Here is a 19,266-nt window from a genome sequence, read left to right as displayed (position 1 = left end):
CCGACTCTTTGCGGCCCCGTGGACTATAACCTACTAGGCTTCTCCTTCCATGGGATTCTCCAGGCAAGAATACTGGAGTGAATTGCCATTTCCTTCTCCAGGGGATCTTTCCGACCGAGGGATCGAACCCGGGTCTCCCGCATTGGAGGCAGATGCTTTAACCTCTGAGCCACCAGGGAAGATAAGAATGAATCAATAAGATGTGATAATCATTTATTTAAAAATGTTTACAGCATATCTACTCTGTGCCAGGCGTGGGATAGACATCAGTATGTGAGCAGATGTGTTCCTGCCCTTTCGGTGCTTACTAAGTCCAGAAAGAACTACCTGGGCCAGGAGAGATGGGAAGGAAAAATATATCCAACCTGAGTAAATAACAGAGAAAATAAAACTGGTTTAGCTGCGGAGGGGGTCAGAGAAGGCCTCTCTATGGAGGTGCTGTTTTAGCTAAGACCTAAAAGATGAGTAAAAAGCCAATTCAATATTATATCATTATAAAAATCCTTAGAAAATATTTTTATTGATGGGGGAAATGCTTATAACATTAAGTGAATAAAATAGGATATAAAAATCATTGATGTACTCAACTACAATAAAATAATTATCATTCTATCCATCTATCATCTATGTGGGAAAATTTTCTGGAACACCAGAAAGTTAACAGTAGTGATGTGCAGGTGGCAGAATTACTGGTAATTTTGGAGACCTGAGTGGCTCAGATGGTAAAGAATCTGTCCACAATGTGGGAGACCCAGGTTTGATCCTTGGGTTAAGTAGATTCCCTGGAGGAGGGAATGGTTACCCACTCCAGTATCCTTACCCAGAGAACTTCATGGACAGAGGAGCCTGGTGGGCTAGAGTCAGACATGACTGCGCTACTAACACTTTACCATCTTTATTCTTTTCTATATTTCTCAAAATTTTTACAATAAATATGGATTGCTTTTATGCTTGGAAATAAATATGTCAGGGCACAGCCTCTAAAACTCAACCCCATGATCTCTGGGTAGAGGGGTTCTCCAGAAGGTATCTTGGCCATTCTCTTGCTTCCAAGCAGCACTTCCACCACAGTATCTTGCTCCTAAAGCACTTGGAGGCTTCCTAGATGCCATTACAATGCCAGCTAGTGGAAGCTTTCACCACTGAATCTAATCCAGAGTGCTTAGCACAATCTTTAACATAACCCATCTGAAGGCTATCCTTAGTCCAAACAAAGAAACTACTTCTTTCTCTCCATCACTTTTCCCTTCTAGACCCATGATTAATTTGCTGGCAAGCTGTAGAGGCTGAATTTCTCTGTTCTATTCCTTGAGGATGACTGCCTTTTACATCAAAGGCTGGGGAGCAACAGTCAGAATTAGGAGGAGTAAAGAGCCTGTGGCTGAGTAACCTTGAAAACGCTGGAATTCTGTTTCCTCTTCTCCAAATGTGAGGGAGTTGGGCTTCAGGGCTTGCTATCACGCCTCTTCTGTCTCAGACACTCTAAGTCAATGACTAATCCATCCTTAGATAGAGGAGCTAGAGGTGACCTATGTCTCCTGAAAGCAGATGGCACCACTGAAGAGCAATTATTCTGGGACCTTGAGGCCACAGATGAGCGCCTGCTGGTACAAGAGCAGGAGGCACTTAACCTGTCCAGAAAAGCCCAGGGAAGCTGGAGAGTTGGGGTTGCCTAAATTGATGCCTAAGAGCAAACATACCTTAATCTATCAAATTTCTTTCCTTGTCAGAGCTCTGGTCCAGTAATCTGGCCTCCCCCACATTCTGCTGTACTTCCCTGGTCAGCAGCCCAGTTGGGCAGGCCTCCAGCTGTGGACAAAGGCAGGGCTGCCCGAGGCTCAAATGCGCACTGGAGAGAAGGTGAGGAGGCAGAGAGAGGCGTCAAGCATGGGCTGGAGCAGAGTGTAGAGTCCATGGCAAAAATAAGAGGAGAAAAATCACCCCCACTGACAGCCTGGAGGCAACTCCTCCATAAATCCTACAGCTTCTAGAGGCTGACTCAAAATACACATGGGCTCACTAGTTAAGGGCTTCCCAGGTCGCACTTGTGGTAAAGAATTGGCCTGCTAATGAAGGAGATATAACAGACAAAAGTTGGATTGCTGGGTCAGGAAGATCCCCTGGAGGAGGAAATGGCAACCCACTCCAGTGTTCTTGCCTGGAGAATCCCATGGACAGAGGAGCCTGGTGGGCTACAGTCCACGGGGTCACAAAGAGTTGGACACGACTGAAGCAACTTAGCATCCATGCACTAGACCTGGATTCAAATCCTTTCTCTGCTCCTAATAAGACATTTGAGCAAATTACTGAAATGTTCTGAGCTTTAGACTTTAGTTTATCTATAGAAGTATCTAGAATGGGGATAATAATCTCTATCAGCAGGAAACTATGAGCATTATGCTTTATCTCATGTTGATGTATGGCAAAACCAATATAATATTGTAAAGTTAAAAAAAAAGAGAGTAAGAATAAAAAAAAACTTATGGATATATATATATATATATATATATATATATATATAATAAAGTTGTTTGTTTGTTTCAAAAAAAATACGACTACTTCACAGGGGGCCAGTGGTAAAGAATCTGCCTGCCAATGCAGGAGATGCAGGTTCAATCCTTGGGTTGGGAAGATCCCTTGGAGGGGAAAATGGCAACATTCTCCAGTATTCTTGCCTGAAAAGTCCCACGGACAGAGGAGCCAGGCAGGCTACAGTCCATGGGGCAGCAAAGAGTTGGACATGACTGAGCGGCTTAGTGCACACACACATGCACGCACACACACACACATGCACGCACGCACACACACACATGCACGCACACACACACATGCACGCACGCACACACACACACACACATAAAAATATAGTATTGTGTCTAGCTCATCACCACTAGGAGCTAATAAACACAACACAATCTTCCTAGGCTTTCAACACAGTATTGGGAGGAGTCATGATAAGAAATATCCATAGAAAGGAACCTCAGAGACCTCAAATCCAGAAGGCAGGTAGCAGGGGGTGGGGTTGCAAAGAGGAGGCTCAGAGAGATCAAATAGCTTATTAAAGGTTGCACAGCTAGTTTGTAACAGAGCAAGGTTCAAACTCATGTATTTCTTATAATACCCATCACCCCTTCCCCCCACACCAACCCATCTGATGACAGACAGAGCGTGCTCAGATCCCCTTTCCACAGAGAGGGCTTTGGTGGCTGGGGAGTGGCACTCCTCACCATAACAAGCCCCTGGTGTAGGTATCAAGATGACACAGTGCCACCAAGAAGACCCAGGGGTTCCCTAGAAGCAGGTAATGAGGGGGATAGGGTATCCATTGCCAAACATGTGGAGGTACTACACAAATAACCTGTAAAATACATGCAAATAACCACAGGTTATTGATGAATCAACAATTTAAACTTTAAAATTGCTGTTACTTCCCTGTGGTACATATACACAATGGAGTATTACTCAGCCATTAAAAAGAATACACTAGAATCAGTTCTAATGAGGTGGATGAAACTGGAGCCAATTATACAGAGTGAAGTAAGTCAGAAAGAAAAACACCAATACAGTATACTAACACATATATATGGAATTTAGAAAGATGGTAATGATAACCCTGTATGCGAGACAGCAAAAGAGACACAGATGTATAGAATGGACTTTTGGACTCTGAGGGAGAGGGAGGGGGGGAATGATTTGGGAGAATGGCATTGAAACATGTATACTATCATATAAGAAACGAATTGCCTGTCTATGTTCGATACAGGATACAGGATGCTTGGGGCTGGTGCACGAGGATGATCCAGAGAGATGATATGGGGTGGGAGGTGGGAAGGGGTTTCAGGATTGGGAACTCATCTACACCTGTGGCGGATTCATGTCAATGTATGGCAAAACCAATACAGTATTGTAAAGCAAAATAAAGTAAAAATAAAAATTAAAGAAATAAAATAAACTAAAATTGCTGTTACTTCCAAATGGAAGGGAATGAAAGTTGTGGTTAACTGGTCCAATCATACTTGCTTAGCGAGGGGTCCAACTAACTCCTGTCACTGAATGCCCCATACATGCTTCACCAATGCTTGGGCAATGCTACTCCCTGGCTCCCAGGGCCCAATCTACCTCAGACTGGCTTGTCAGGGCAAGGAATCAGGCACCTGGGGGCCTCTGGCTGAGAGGTGTTCTCCCAGCCCAGTAGCCTGCTGACTCCAGCTGCCCAGAGCAGAGCCACGCATGCTATTCCTCCTGCAGGAGGGACCCAGGCAGTGACCAGCAAGGACCTGGAGGGGTCTGTCACCTCAGCCCAGCCTCTGGGATCCCAGCTTCGGAAGCCAGGCCTGGCAGTCTTTCTCTCGCAGGCACTGTCGATACGTGGTTCTGAAGCAGCTGCCTGAGCTGGTATGGGCAGCTGTGATCCTGACTCTGTGCTGGAAAGCCGGGAAGACAGGCCACAGCAGGATGGTTAGAGGTCAGACCCCTGGGAGGCCTACCTGAGGCTTCACCGTGTGACTCTGAATACTCATCCAATTCAATCGACTTTTACTGAGTAGACATTTTCAATGTGCCAGACACTATGCTAGGCATTTTAGAGAATCTGTAAGAATTAACAAAATGCGGTCACTGCTAGGTTGCCACCCTTGAGCCATAACAATCTAGCAAGGGAGAAGAAACATGTATAAATATAATTTCATAGCAGTTTGACACCTCCCGGGGAATGTGGTGTGTTGTGTGTGCCCATGTGTGTGTGCACATGTGTATGTGGGCATATGTGTTATTATATAAAAGCATGAGTGTGTGGGGGATGGGAGTACAGGGCTTGTCTATTCAGACCCATATGTTAATAATGACAATAAAGCAACAAAATAAACCTACCACTTAAGGACTGCATATAATGTAAGTATATACAGTACTAAGTGCTTTATATGTAGGAATTTATTATATTCTTCCAAGCACCCTAGAAGGAAGGTACTATTTAATGTCTCCTTTTATTGACATGGAAATTAAAAATGAAGGAGGCGAATAAGTGACTTTCTTAAAGTCATAAAGCTAGGAATTCATAACAAGGATTTGAACCGAGGCCTGCAGTCTTCACTTCTATGCCAAAGCCTCTGCTTTGGCCCTCCAGTGATAGCTCCTAAAGACCACTCACCCTCACCCGCCACCCCGCCGCCTCAAGGCTGAAGCAAGGAGTGACAGAAGCTGCCTTCTGCAGGAATGAGCCTGCAGTTCCTGCCAGCACAGCCACCCCCACCCCCACAGGACAAGTTGGGCACATTCTGTGAGTCTGTGATCACTGCTACATCATGGCGAGGCCTTTGTCTCACCTTGGCACCCATTCAGTAGACCACATTTCTTAAGCAGCTTTCCTATATTCACAAATCTGCATGACTTTCCGATTATGGCAACACTTTGTTGTAATGGCCAGGCTCAGAGGCCCAGCCCACTCTAATGGACTGAAACCAGGTTCGTCAGCACAGGCCAGCCATGACCTGGGGCTAATAACAGCATGAAGGCCCCTCAGCTCACAGGCCTTCTGGGCTGCCTTCCCTTCTCGCTTGAGCAGCAGTCTTCACCTTCCCTGGGAAGGGTATTGTGAGGGGGTAAACAAGGCAGAGAGCGCGGCATGGAGGGGCAGGACACAGTGGGGGCAGGAAGGAAAGGAGGCTGCGGGATTAAGGCTGCGTTCCCAGCCAGCCCCAGGAGAGCCTCTGGATCTGCTTCCCCTTGGCCAGGTTCTATTTCACCTCCCTCACAGAATCATGTTGAAAAGAGGGGAAAAAAATGGTGCATTAAAGAAGCTTTGAAAAATTGAATGTACAAACAGGACAAATGTGGGTGTCTAGGCTTGCTTGGGCAAATTATCAAGTGAGGCCAGGAGCACCATATCCCAGGTATGGGAGCTACTCCAGGGATGGCTGGTGACAAAGATGGCTAGAACTTCACAGCAGAGAGGGAATCTACCAGTGAGAAGATTTAAGGAGGAGGCAAGCGTGCCTCACAAGAATGTCCCAGCAAGGCAGCACTGGCAGTGTGCCCAGGCATTTGCTGGTACTTGGTGGCCCAGGCACTGCCTGGTGATGAGCCTATGGCCTGGCAGGCCCAGGGACAGAGCCCCAGTGTGGGCTTGCCACCTGCATGAGAGGACGGCCGTTATTGGGCCACCCACTCTGGTGCTGCCTGGACACAGTGTAAGGACCTCTGCTGTGACTGGAGGAACACCAGTTTCACAACAGAATGGGATCATTAAGAGCCTGTCTGCTCCTGCCTGCAACAGAGATTCCGTAAGTGGGAGTTGGGCAGAGGTAATCAGACTGCTTGGGTTCAACAGGACAGCCCTGGAGCTCAGAGCTGGCTTGCGCAGGGGTATCTGGAGAACAGGAGAGCTATGGAGTATCTTTAGGAAGCCTTCTCAGGTCTGGCTAGAGAAGCAGCACCCCTCTCTGCTGTGCATCACCCTCAGCCCACCCGAGCAACCTGCTCTGCTCTTTCTTCACTGGTTGCCTCAAACTGGTGGAGCTCAGCTCCACCACCTAGCCCCTCCCCACCACCGCCTCCGCAGGCCAGACAGGCAGCCTCAGGTGCCCTGGCCGGATCAGCAGAGCAGCAGCAGCTTCAGCTCTGGGGGCCCAAGCGCTACTAGGTTCACATTGTTCCAACCACCCAACCCCTTCCTGCTTCAGCTTCAGTTCAGCTTGGTGCTGCAGAGTGAGGGCTGGGGCATAACGGCCCAAGGAAAGTCCGGCTCACGTGGGGTTTTATGTTCTACCTTTTCACCTCTTCAGATGGCCCTCGAGCCTCCCGGCATGGGGTACCTGCAGCTGCTCTAGACTCACCTCAGTGGGATCTTGACACGGAGGTAGCGGTCAACAGCAATTGCCAGCAGGGCCAGGATGGAGCTCTGAGTGAGGATGAGGACAGGGCAGGCGACCTTGAGGCAGGTGTGGAAGGAGGTCCGCGGCCCAATGTTGATGAGGATGGCGAGCGGGATGACCAGCGCGCCCACCGCCACATCAGCCACAGCCAGTGACGCGATGAAGCAGAAGGTGGCATCCCGCAAGGCCTGATTCACCTTCACCGCCCAGATCACCAGCACGTTCCCAGGTATAGAGACCAGGGCGATGAGCACCTCGATGCCAATATACGCAGCCTGGAAGGCTGAGATGGAGGGCGGCATGGTGGGCACAGGCTGGGCACATCAGCAGACAGGCGCCAAGGGGCAGGAGGCAAGCACCTGTGGTCACGGAAGCCTAGGGTGGGAAGGCCTGCCTGGGGGGAGGGGAACCAGGCAGCTCTGGAACTCCAGTTGCCCTTTGGAGATGTGCCCCACTTGGCACATGTAGTGCCTACCCAAGCTGACGGGATACGCTAACCCTTTCTCTGCCTAATCTCTGTCCCCTCTCCTTGTCAACCCCAGAGGATTCATTCAGCAACTTAAAATAGCAGCACTCACTCCTCCACTGGCTTTTTTTTTTTTATCAGGTGTGAGGCAGTTCCCAGCACACACACAACCCACAGGGCTCCCGGTGCCTGGCTCTACCTACCCATGATCATAGAACAGGATGCAGGGAGCTCACGATCCTGTCTGCTGGTGGCCAGCGAGTCCCAGAGGCGGTGCCCAAAGTTCTGGGCACCTGGTGCCTCCCAAGGCTAGAGGCTGCGCCAGACAGGGCTGGGCTCTGGGCCCCCGCGCAGCGGTTCACCATCCTCCAGGCTCCCAGCCCTGCCTTTCAAGCAATCACATGGTGCAGCAGAGGCTCAGACTGGACGCTTTTAAAGAGGTAGCGCTCCAGTTTCGCACCTGGGACTGGTCTGGCAGACGCGGGTCTGGAGAACTAAGCCCAGCAGCGGCCAGGGTGCGGGGATCCCCGTCTCCCACCTTGCCGCGCATGCATGCCATACGGCCCTCTACCTGAGACACGGCTGGCTCCTGCTTCCTAGCAGTCCCCAGTCCCGGTCCGGCTCTGCCAGGGACCATCGTAAACACTCGGTCCCAGGTGGGGAGGGGGGATTCTAGCAGTCCCTGTCAGCACTTTCCTCCATCCCCAGTGGGGATGACCGGCAGGCGAACCAGGTACAGACTTACCAAAGCTGGCAGAGCTCCGAGCCACCTGAACGGCTCTGTCCAAGCGCCCTCCTAGCTCCACGCCGTGCGCAGCCGCTCGCTCCAGGGATGCTTGAAGAATCCAGAGGGAGAGTAACTGGCTGAGACTCAACTCTGGCGCCCGGCGCCTCCGTCGCCCCGGCGCGGGAGCGAGGCTGCCCGGCTCCGCACAGCCGGAGCGGCGGGGGCGGCCCCGGCCCCTCCCTCCTGGGCCTCTGTCTCCTCCCTCATCCCCTCCTCTAAACAAAGGCCGTAATTCTGAGTGAGAGAAGCTGGAAGACATGACCTTTCCGTAGGGTCTGATGTGCAAATCCAGATCACAGCAGGGCATGGTACCTGCGAGTCTCTAGGACGCCCTTTCTCCATTTGCCTCAACAGTCAGTTGGAAGCCCTGGCACACTCTCCTACCCCTCAGCCCGGAAACCCTCCTTTCCCATGAAACCAGCCCCTGCATTTTCTCAGGCGCTAATGTTCTTCCAGCAGACGTTGCTTTGAAGGCTCTATCCTGAGTCAACATGTCCGCTTTACCTCTATCTTTCAGAACACCTTTTAATCTGTTAGCAATTCCCATTTTTCAGATGAGGGCACTGAGACCCAGAGAAGTGACCTGGCTTCACAAGGTCATTTCCATCAGTGCCACCTCCTCTTGTGCCCCCTTTCTTTTCTCTATCTCCCTCTTCATAGCACAGTACATAAACCACCGGTATCCAGTCCAATGTCCACGTGCTGTTGATAAAGAAGCCCGCCGGGGAAGAAAGAGACTTTCTTAAGTTACCATAGCAAGTCCTAATAGAACCGGAGTAAGAAGCCAGGCTGCTGACTCCCCGCACAGTGCTCTCTCCACTGTCCTCCATCCTGACCCCTCTCTTGAAGATCTCCTGCCACAGTTTCAGTTTAGGTGGGCCACTGGTACTGCCTCAGGACCACCCCAAGGAAGACGCTCACTCAGACCGGGTGCCTTACTAAGATCCTGACCTGAGAAGTCCTTGCTCGTGGATATTGGAAAAGAGCTCTGGAAGGGCAAAGAGTCAAGTGGGGGAAGCCCAATACCACCTGGCCACACCCCAGTCCCTGAGGTCACTACACTCTTGTTGGGTTTCAGGATGTCAAGAGAGGGGTTCTGTTGTGAGGTGGGTGCCTACTAAAACTGCCATTTGCCATCTGCCTCTACGAGGGTTAGGTCACTAGCCCCTGCAGTCACTGACTTTCAACACAGGAGTTAGGGGCAGAGATCAAGAACAAGGCACTCTCAGTTCAGTTCAGTTGCTCAGTCGTGTCCGACTCTTTGTGACCTCATGAATTGCAGCACGCCAGACCTCCCTGTCCATCACCAACTCCCAGAGTTCACTCAGACTCACGTCCATCGAGTCAGTGACGCCATCCAGCCATCTCATCCTCTGTCATCCCCTTCTTCTCCTACCCCCAATCCCTCCCAGCATCAAAGTCTTTTTCAGTGAGTCAACTCTTCACATGAGGTGGGCAAAGTATTGGAGTTTCAGCTTCAGCATCATTCCCTCCAAAGAAATCCCAGGGATGATCTCTTTCAGAATGGACTGGTTGGATCTCTTTTTTTCCTAGTTCATGTGAATACAAAATTCATTCTGGCAAGTTTTTTATTCTGAGAAATTTATATAAGCTCTTAATTTTCTTTAAGCCAATTAAGTAGAGCTAATATCATCCAAAGTTAGATGATATTAACAGACATATAGACAGATACAACCAGAGATCTCATAGCTTTATTTTAACACTTAGCCATGAATCAAGTATTACAATATAAAACTCATTCCATTCTGAAGGAGATCAGCCCTGGGATTTCTTTGGAAGGAATGATGCTAAAGCTGAAACTCCAATACTTTGCCCACCTCATGCGAAGAGTTGACTCATTGGAAAAGACTTTGATGCTGGGAGGGATTGGGGGTAGGAGAAGAAGGGGATGACAGAGGATAAGATGGCTGGATGGCGTCACTGACTCGATGGACGTGAGTCTGAGTGAACTCCAGGAGTTGGTGATGGATAGGGAGGCCTGGCGTGCTGCAATTCATGGGGTTGCAAAGAGTTGGACACGACTGAGTGACTGAACTGAACTGAACTGAACTGATTAAAGTTTCGAGCCACCAGGAAAGCCCTAGAATACTGGAGTGGATATCCTATCCCTTCTCCAGGGAACCTTCCAGACCCAGGAATCCAACCGGGGTCTCCTGCATTGTAGGCAGATTTTTTACCAGCTGAGTTACCTAGTATTAAATTAATACCATCCAAAATCACTGCAGATGATGGCTTCAGCCATGAAATTAAAAGATACTTGCTCCTTGGAAGAAAAGCTTGACCAACCTAGGCAGCATATTAAAAAGCAGAGACATGACTTTGCTGACAAAGGTCTGTCTAGTCAAAGCTATGGTTTTTCCAGCAGTCATGTACGGATGTGAGAGCTGGACAATAAAAAAGGCTGAGCACCAAAGAATTGATGGTTTTGAACTAAGATATTGGAGAAGACTCTTGAGAGTCCCTTGGACAGCAAGGAGATCAAGCCAGTCAATCCTAAAGGAACTAAACCCTGAATAGTTATTAGAATGACTGATGTTGAAGCTGAAGCTCCAATACCTTGGCCACCTGATGTGAAGAGCCAACTCACTGGAAAAGACCCTGATGCTGTGAACGAAGGCAGGAGGAGAAGGAGATGACAGAGGATGAGATGGTTGGATGGCATCACTGACTCAATGGACGTGAACTTGGGGAAATCCTGAGAGATGATGAGGGGCAGGGAGGCTAGGCATGCTGCAGTCCAGGAGGCTGCAAAGACTCGGACACAACTGAGCGAATGAGCAATGAAGCTTGTTGATTTAATGAACATGGACATGTCTTTAGAGACATCAATATTTTAGGGTACTGCTCATATTGTACCTATGCTTAATAGAAGTCAAATAAGGTCTTAACATCTATTGCAAATTTGTCAGCAAGAGAAGTAACTTGGTATGATAAATTTTTTATAAGTAAAATATAAACAAGGTAAGAGCTTCTGGGTGAACTCTTTTGGAGTAATTATATTTTAGAAATATCTGTGCATGTGTATGTGTGTTCAGTCATGTCATGACTGTAGTCTGCTAGGCTCCTCTGTCTATGGAGTTTTCCAGGCACAATACTGGAGGAGGTTGCCATTTCCTTCTCTAAGTGACCCAGGGATCGAACCCACAACTCTTGCATCTCCTGCATTGGCAGGCAGGTTCTTTAGCAGCTGAGTACCGGAAAAGCCCCCCCAGGAATGTTTACTTAAAAATAATCTCTCCAGGTATTTGGTAACTTAAAATTGTAGAGTTGTGCTAAGTTAAGTTAAATGATAGAAGTTTATCATTCTCAAATAAAATAAGATACTGAAACTTTAATTACTAAACATCGGCCTCCTTTCAGAGAAACCAAAGGTATTCAGTACTATTAATGCATATATTTGGTACCATACTGAGATAATTGATATAAAAAAGTACATGTTCTCAGCAATTGTTATCAGTATTTATATGTTCCAGTCTACAGAATGCTAATGTAGTAGACAATTCACAGTTGCTTACTTTTTAGTTTTCACTAGAAATTAAGGTTTTTAGAGTTGAGGATTCTAATTTAAATGTCATTAAAGCTACTGAAAATAATAAAAGTTTCAGTATGCAGTAAGAAAGTAGGATGTACGTTTTCAATAAAAGAAGATATGAGGAATGGAATTGCATTTCATTAAGGGAAAGAAATTTTGTCCTAGAGCTGGTTGTTTCTGGATAGAGAAAATAAGGGATAAACTAATATGGACATAGAAAGTGATGGATAAGGAGCCCTGAGAAGAGATTTGTGCATGATTAGGATTGACTAAATTTTGAATTAATTTGAGTAAATCAATTTAAAAAGTAAACTGTGGAAATTTAAATTTGGCTTTTCTCTCTGTTAAGAGAACAAAGTTTTCTTAAAATGTTGATCTGCTTTGATAGCAGATTTTAAGTTTCTTTACCTTTTAAGTGATTTGCCTCTGTATTTGCCTCTGATATATTTTATTGTCACATTGGTTAAGTGAATAAGTATTTTTTCACGGTGACCTATGATCCAATTTGACCAAGAATTTTAAAACTTCTTTGATATTTTTTGACAGACTCCCCAAATAAAATTGCAATGAAGTTTATTTAGCTTACTTTGGTATGCTTTAAGGGGCCCTGAAACATCCCAAAGATATTAAACTAACTAGGTTCATTTGGCATGTTAATTAATGGGAAAGATTGTCAAATGGGTAGTAAATCTTCTTAGGTTATATGGTATGGGTAATCCTTTTTTAATGAGGGAAACCTCATCTTTTAAAAAATTTATTTATTTAGTTTTTTGGCTGTGCTGAGTCTTTGTTGCTACATGTGGACTTTCTCTAGCTATGAGTGAGGGTCACTATCTAATTGTGTTTCAAGGACTTCTCGTGGTGGTGGCTGCTCTTGTTGTGGAGCACAGGCTCTGGAAGAATGGGCTCAGTAGATCCGGCACATGGGCCTAGTTGCCTCCAGCATGTGGAATCCTCCTGGACAAGGGAGCAAACACATGTACCCTGAATGGGCAGGCAGATTCTCAACTGGTGGACCACAAGGGAAGTCCTGGGTTACTGCTTTTAATATAGATATTTTAAAAATTATATGGAATTTCTAAAAATATGGTATGTTCTGATAAACTATTATCAGTCATAATTCTAGTTATTATCTTAAAACATTGAATGTCACAGCAGTAACCGAGTTTCTTTGTCAATAGCATTGTATAATCAGGCACTTAACTGTACCTTCTTAAGTCTCTTTTGTCATTCATTGATAGTCATTGTTTTATACTTATGCCTTTGCAAAAATGTTTCCTCTTCAAGAAGACTCATAGCAGTAACTTAAAAAAAATATTTATCTAGTTATTTATTGACTGTATCAGGTCTTAGTGTGACATGTGGGATCTTAGTCCCCTGGGTTAGAAAGTGGATTCTTAACCACTGATCATCAGGGAAGTCCCTAGCAAGAACTTTTTGACAAGTACCAGCAAAGCCAAATTTTTAAAAAGCCTATATGATCAATTATATAAGTAATCAGGCCAAGTTTATTGAAACCAGATTTATTCTGCAAATAGTCAATTTTGTAGTATTTGTTAGAAATGAGGGTAATTCTAGAGAAAGATAGTGTTTCAGTCGATATTAAATTCTAGATTTGTTAATTGAGGTCTGTATTTACTGCCTAAGACTCACTTCACACGCAGCTCTTTGCTATTATGTTATATTCTTGTAAAGTTTAATTGAATTATTAAAATGACACTCTAGGTTTGTTTCTGAAAGTTATCTCATTAATCCGTCTTTGGATTAAGATCAGAGGCCCTGTGACCTGAAACTAGGGGAGTATGCACACTTGAAAAGATGTCATTTAAAAGACTATCTCCAATCAGAAGGAAGGACCCTTATCAGGTACTCTTAACTAGCTCATACACAGGAAATTGAAGAGAATTGACTCTAGGATTACTATTTCCTCTTAGAAAGTGCCCCTGCATTGGACTGGCCTATAGAGAGGACTTCTGACCTTAAAATTACATTAAATCAATGTTCATACAGAGAAGAAACTACCAGATCAGGATAAGAGGAAGACAACATCTGAAGTAGACAGCTGACCCAAGATGCTGGACCAGGCCTGTATACCAATTACTTTGATAATTGCTCACACCTTTGCTTATGAACCAAATGTCTATCACAATCTTATGCAGAGTTAAAGTTCATCCAATTATTAGGTTTATGGTAAGTTACCTATAACTGGGTGGCATTTGTTGATTTCTCTACCCCAAGGCTCTAATTGGAAGGCCTTTAGAAAGTTATTCTACAAGAAAGAAATCGTAGTTCCGTTCAAGCCAGTATTCATATTATTAGGTAGGTTCCTCTCACCTGGCTATTTAATAATACCTGCTCTGACTCTGACCATAAATAGGAATTTTCTTCTAAAGTCAAACTTGTCAGAGTAAAATTTTAGCCAAGGAATGTAACCTCCCTCAGTTGTGGAATAGATTTATATGACTAACATCAAGATATAATCATTTAAGTTCAAGGTCCTCTTTAAGTTGGGAACAATTAAGCCATACTAAAGATTAAAAGTGAAGAAGAACTAAAGAGCCTCTTGATAAAAGTGAAAGAGGGGAGTGAAAAAGTTGGCTTAAAGCTCAACATTCAGAAAACTAAGATCATGGCATCTGGTCCCATCACTCATGGCAAATAGATGGGGAAACAGTGGCTGACTTTATTTTTCTGGGCTCCAAAATCACTGTGGATGGTGATTGCAGCCATGAAATTAAAAGATGCTTGCTCCTTGGAAGGAAAGTTATGACCAACCTAGACAACAAATTAAAAAACAGAGACATTGCTTTGCCAACAAGGTCTGTCTAGTCAAGGCTATGGTTTTTCCAGAGGTCATGTACGGATGTGAGAGTTGGACTATAAAGAAAGCTGAGTGCAGAAGAATTGATGCTTTTGAACTGTGGTGTTGGAGAAGACTCTTGAGAGTCGCTTGGACTGCAAGGAGATTCAATCAATCCATCCTAAAGAAGATCAGTCCTGGGTGTTCATTGGAGGGACTGACGTTGAAGCTGAAATTCTAATACTTTGGCCACCTGATGCAGAGTACTGACTCATTTGAAAAGACCCTGATGCTTGGAAAGATTGAGGGCAGGAGGAGAAGGGGACGATAGAGAATGAGATGGTTGGATGGCATCACCGACACAAAGACATGAGTTTGGGTAAACTCCTGGAGTTGGTGGTGGACAGGGAGGACTGGCATGCTGCAGTTCATGGGGTCACAAAGAGTTGGACATGATTGAGCAACTGAACAGAACTGAAGGATTAAAGAGTATAGTCCTAACAGTAGGACATTGGGTTGGGTGCCTTATGAATAATGATAATACATAATTTCTGTTAAAGATACGATTGGTACAGAATAGAATAAGTCAGATGACCTAGGGATATACTAGGCTACACCTAATGGAAGTTCTTGGCATTTGTATTTTCCCTGATTTACAAAATTGTTGTTTCCTGCACTACCAGATGTATGGCTGAGCCTCTGAAAAATAATCACTAGATGAAGCAGTTCACCACTTATGTAGTAATATATGAATGATTGTAATAGTGTAACTTTAATATGGAAAAAAAGCAATAGGGAATCGGTTCCTGGACCATAACAGACTAGTAAGACAAATTGTCCAGAGATTTTTGGCTACCATTAATAAGGTCTCAGTTCAGTTCTGTCGCTCAGTCATGTCCAATTCTTTGTGACCACATGGATGCCAGGCCTCCCTGTCCATTAGCAACTCCTGGAGCTTGCTCAGACTCATGTCTATCCAGTCAGTGATGCCATCCAACCATCTCATCCTCTGTCATCCCCTTCTCCTCCCAGCTTCAATCTTTCCCAGCATCAGGGTTTTTTCCAATGAGTCAGTTCTTCACATTAGGTGACCAAAGTATTGGAGTTTCACCTTCGGCATCAGTCCTTCCAATGAATATTCAGGACTGATCTCCTTTCGGATGGACTGGTTGGATCTCCTTGCAGTCCAAGGGATTCTAAAGTCTTCTCCAACACCACAATTCAAAAGCACCATTTCTTCGGTGCTAAGCTTTCTCTGTGGTCCAACTCTCACATCTGTACATGACTACTGGAAAAACCATAGTTTTGACTAGAGAGACGTTGTTGGGAAAGTAATGTCTCTGCTTTTTAATATGCTGTCTAGGTTGGTTATAACTTTTCTTCCAAGGAGTAAGGGTCTTTTAATTTCATAGTTGCAGTCACCATTGCAGTGATTTTGGAGCCCGATAAAATAGTCTTTCACTGTTTCCACTGTTTCTCCATCTATTTGCCATGAAGTGATGGAACCAGATGCCATAACTTTAGCTTTTTGACTGTTGAGTCTTAAGCCAGCTTGTTCACTCTCCTCTCTCACTTCCATCAAGAGGCTCTTGAGTTCTTCTTCACTTTGTCATAAGGGCTTACCTGGTGGCTCAAACGGTAAGGCATCTCTCTGCAGTGCAGGAGACCTGGGTTCAGTCCCTGGTTCTGGAACATCCCCCGAAGAAGGAAATGGCAACCCACATCTAGTACTCTTGCCTGGAAAATCCCATGGATGGAGGAGCCTGGTAGGCTGCAGTCCATGGGGTCGTAAAGAGACACAACTGAGTGACTTCATTTTCACTTTCACTCTTTCCTGTCATAAGGGTGGTGTCGTCTACGTATCTAAGGTAATTGATATTTCTCCTGGCGATCTTGATTCCAGCTTGAAGCCATCCAGCCTTCTGCATATGTTAATTAAGCAGGGTGACAATATACAGCCTTGACGTACTCCTTTCCAATTGGAATAAGTCTTTTGTTCCATGTCGAGTCCTAACTGTTGCTTTTTGACCTGCATACAGATTTCTCAGGAAGCACGTCAGGTGGTCCGGTATACCTATCTCTTTAAGAATTTTCCATAGTTTGTTGTGATCCACACACTCAAAGATTTTCCTAGTCAATAAAGCGGAAATAGGTGTTTTTCTGGAACTCTCTTGCTTTTTCGATGATCCAGCGGATGTTGGCAATTTGATTTCTGGTTCCTCAGTCTTTTCTAAATCCAGCTTGAACATCTGTAAGTTCACAGTTCATGTACTGTTGAAGCCTGACTTGGAGAATTTTGAGCATTACTTTGTTAGCATGTGAAATGAGTGCAATCGTGTAGTAGTTCGAATATTCTTTGGCATTGCCTTTCTTCGGGACTGGAATGAAAACTGACCTTTTCCACTCCTGTGGCCACTGCTGAGTTTTCCAAATTTGCTGGCATATTGAGTGCAGCACTTTCACAGCATCATCTTTCAGGATTTGAAATAGCTCAACTGGAATTCCATCACCTCTGATAGCTTTGTTTGTAGTGATGCTTCCTAAGGCTTACTTGATTTCACATTCCAGGATGTCTGGCTCTAGGTGAGTGATCACACCATCAAAGTTATCTGGGTCATTAAGATCTTTTTTGTATAGTTCTTCTGTGTATTCTTGCTACTCTTTCTTAGTATTTTTTGCTTCTGTTAGGTCATACCATTTCTGTCCTTTATTGTGCCCATCTTTGCATGAAATATTCCTTTGGTATCTCTAATTTTCATGAGGAGATTTCTAGTCTTTCCCATTCTATTGTTTTCCTCTAATTTTTTTTTTTGCATTGATGACTGAGGATGTCTTTCTTATCTCTCCATGCTATTCTTTGGAACTTTGCATTCAGATTGGTGTATCTTTCGTTTCCTTGTTTGCCTTTAACTTCCCTTCTTTTCTCAGCTATTTGTAAGGCCTCCTCAGACAACCATTTAACCTTTTTGCATTCTTTTTCTTGGGGATGGCCTTGATCACTTCCTCCTGTACAACTTTATGAGCCTGTGTCCATAGTTCTTGAGGCACTCTATCAGATCTAATCCCTTGAATCTATTTGTCACTTCCACTGTATTACTGTAAGGGATTTGATTTAGGTCATACTGGAATGGTCTAGTGGTTTTCCCTACTTTCTTTAGTTTAAGTCTGAATTTTACAATAAGGAGTTCATGATCTGAGCCACAGTCAGCTCCTGGTATTGTTTGTGCTGACTGTATAGAGTTTCTCCATCTTCGGCTGTAAAGAATATAATCAATCTGATTTCAGTATTGACCGTCTGTTGATGTCCATGTGTAGAGTTGTCTCTTGTGTTGTTAGAAGAGAGTGTTAGCTATGACCAGTAAGTCCTCTTGATAAAACTCTGTTAGCCTTTTCCCTACTTCAGTTTGTACCCCAAGGCCAAACTTGCCTGTTGCTTCAGGTATTTCTTGACTTACTACTTTTGCATTCCAGTCCCCTATGATGAAAAGGACATCTTTTGGGTTGTTAGTTCTAGAAGGTCTTGTAGGTCTTTATAGAGCCATTCAACTTCAGCTTCTTTGGCATTAGTGATTGGGGCATAGACTTGGATTACTGTGATACTGAATGGTTTGCCTTGGAAACAAACAGAGATCATTCTGTCATTTTTGAGATTGCACCCAAGTACTGCATTTTGGACTCTTTTGTTTACTATGAAGGCTACTCCATTTCTTCTAAGGGATTTTTGCCCACAGTAGTAAATATAATGGTCATTTGAACTAAATTCGCCCATTCCAGTCCATTTTAGTTCACTGATTCCTAAAATGTTGGTGTTCATTCTTGCCATCTCCTGTTTGACCACTTCCAATTTACCTTGATTCATGAGCCTAACATTCCAGGTTCCTATGCAATATTGTTCTTTACAGAATCATACTTTACTTCCATCACCCATCACATCTACTCCTGGGTGTTGTTTTTGCTTTGGCTCCATCTCTTTATTCTTTCTGGAGTAATTTTTCCACTCTTCTCCAGTAGCTTATTGGGCACCAGTCAGTTGCTCAGTGATGTCCAACTGAACGACTAAGCATACACATTTTTCCAAGATACTAATCCTTGAAGCTAGTTCTTGAAACTTTGTGGTGAATCTTGGTCATTGGATTTGAAGAAAATCTGCATAATCCACTTAAGTTAATGGTCCATCTTGCCATGGTCTCTCGGGCAGGACTCAGAGATGCAGCCAAGGATGGAGACAGGAGGGAGAGAGATAAGCATGAGAGGTACAAGCACGCAAGCATGGGCACAGGCCATGAAGACCGTTTTTGTGCAGGTCTTCCGTGTCGTCTTTCCACCTCTTCTTAATATCTTCTATTTCTGTTGGGAAGTGAAAGTGAAGTCGCTCAGTCGTGTCCGGCTCTTTGCGACCCAGTAGTCTGTGGCGTACCAGGCTCCTCCGTCCATGGGATTCTCTAGGCAAGAATACTGGAGTGGGTTGCCATTTCCTTCTCCAGGGGATCTTTCCTTCTCCAGGGATCAAACCCAGGTCTCCCGCATTGCAGGCAGACATTTCACCCTCTGAGCCACCAGGGAAGCCCTACTTCTGTTTGCTCCATACAATTTCTGTCCTCTATAGTCCAGTAATATCACATCGAGTGGCCTATCAATGAAGTCCTCACCTGACCTAGCACCATGGGGCAAAATGGTCATGACAAGCCTCCAGAAATCATGCCTGAATCTATAACCATGAGGGAGTCCCTGCCAACTAAAAATTGTTGCGTGCCATCTGCCTCTACAAAGATTAGGTCACTAGCCACTGCA

At 45.0% G+C, this 19,266-nt stretch overlaps 1 protein-coding gene across 1 annotated transcript in view; it reads right to left on the bottom strand.

The window, feature by feature from the left end:
- Positions 1 to 19,266, bottom strand: part of ADORA1 (adenosine A1 receptor) — a 142,514-nt gene that overhangs the window by 32,194 nt on the left and 91,054 nt on the right. The window contains exons 2-3 of the mRNA XM_069545133.1: positions 8,081 to 8,170; positions 6,831 to 7,263 (exon numbers count right to left, since the gene is read on the bottom strand). Of these exons, the coding sequence (XP_069401234.1) occupies positions 6,831 to 7,171 (341 nt within the window). The 5' untranslated portion in view covers positions 7,172 to 7,263; positions 8,081 to 8,170. The remainder of the gene's footprint in view (positions 1 to 6,830; positions 7,264 to 8,080; positions 8,171 to 19,266) is intronic.

This window comes from Ovis canadensis, chromosome 12 (assembly GCF_042477335.2).
Source record: "Ovis canadensis isolate MfBH-ARS-UI-01 breed Bighorn chromosome 12, ARS-UI_OviCan_v2, whole genome shotgun sequence".
Lineage (NCBI taxonomy): Eukaryota > Metazoa > Chordata > Mammalia > Artiodactyla > Bovidae > Ovis > Ovis canadensis.
Note: the sequence above shows the minus strand (reverse complement) of the source record. Positions and strands in the feature narration are given on the sequence as shown.